At 46.8% G+C, this 829-nt stretch overlaps 1 protein-coding gene across 1 annotated transcript; it reads right to left on the bottom strand.

The window, feature by feature from the left end:
• LOC115201350 (hemoglobin subunit beta-2-like) lies at nucleotides 1-829 on the bottom strand. Its single transcript, XM_029764905.1, has 3 exons — nucleotides 673-829; nucleotides 322-544; nucleotides 1-220 (listed from the first exon to the last, which is right to left on the bottom strand). The coding sequence occupies exons 1-3, from the start codon at nucleotides 762-764 to the stop codon at nucleotides 92-94; spliced, it is 444 nt and encodes a 147-aa protein (XP_029620765.1). The 5' UTR covers nucleotides 765-829; the 3' UTR covers nucleotides 1-91.

Genomic DNA, 829 nt, shown 5'->3' with positions numbered 1-829 from the left:
GATGCTTATATGCTTATTTAATTTCTTCATTGAGGAGTGAAACACATGAGCACTCAGGCTGTCTCCTCGGTCAGCTATATGGAGACTGACTCTAGTGGTACTGCCTGCCCAGAGCAGACACCACCACTGACAAGAACTTCTGGAAGGATGCCTGATATTCGGGTGTGAATGCGTTGCCCATCTTCCCAGCGATGACGATGGTCAGACAGTCAGACAACAGCTGTGAAAGAGAACAAACCACAGCAAAAGTGATATGTTTAGAATGTATTTGGGGGTAGCTTGATCGAGTGGACTTCAATGTTATTTTGTCGCCTATCTTACCTTAAAGTTGTCGGGATCTACGTGCAGTTTCTCAGAGTGCAGAACGCTCAGCTCGGCGTATGTGTTCTTGATGTCGTCCATGTTCTTCAGAGCTCTGTCCAGACCGCGCAGCACCGTGGTGCCGTGCTTAGCAATCAGAGGGTTGTTCATGATGGCCTCTGCGTTATACAGGTTGCCGAAGCCCCCGAAATACCTCTGGGTCCAGGGGTACACGATCAGACACCTGAGGGGAGCGGAGAGAGGAGCGGAGAGAACAGTGTGACGCTGAACAACAACAGAAAATGACGAAGAAGATGAAAATTAGGGGGACTAACAATCAAAATTAAAGTAAACCAAAGTTTCTTGTCTTACCTTGACAGGGACTTTTGGCCAATTTCGTCATAGTCTAGTTTGGAGAAGATGTTGGAGATGGCCGCGCGCTCTTCATCTGTCCACTCAACCATGTTTGCTCGTGAAGATTTAGCTTAGTTTCTAGTGAGAATAGGAATCATGAAAACATTTCGGAAAA

The sequence above is a fragment of the Salmo trutta genome, chromosome 10 (assembly GCF_901001165.1).
Source record: "Salmo trutta chromosome 10, fSalTru1.1, whole genome shotgun sequence".
Lineage (NCBI taxonomy): Eukaryota > Metazoa > Chordata > Actinopteri > Salmoniformes > Salmonidae > Salmo > Salmo trutta.
This window is presented reverse-complemented; position numbering and strand designations above follow the sequence as displayed.

Coding starts and splice junctions, on each gene's coding strand:
- LOC115201350 (XM_029764905.1), bottom strand. CDS start 764: ATGGTTGAGTGGACAGATGAAGAGCGCGCGGCCATCTCCAACATCTTC. Junction 545..672: donor GGCCAAAAGTCCCTGTCAAG/GTAAGACAAGAA, acceptor CGCTCCCCTCAG/GTGTCTGATCGTGTACCCCT. Junction 221..321: donor TAGATCCCGACAACTTTAAG/GTAAGATAGGCG, acceptor TCTCTTTCACAG/CTGTTGTCTGACTGTCTGAC.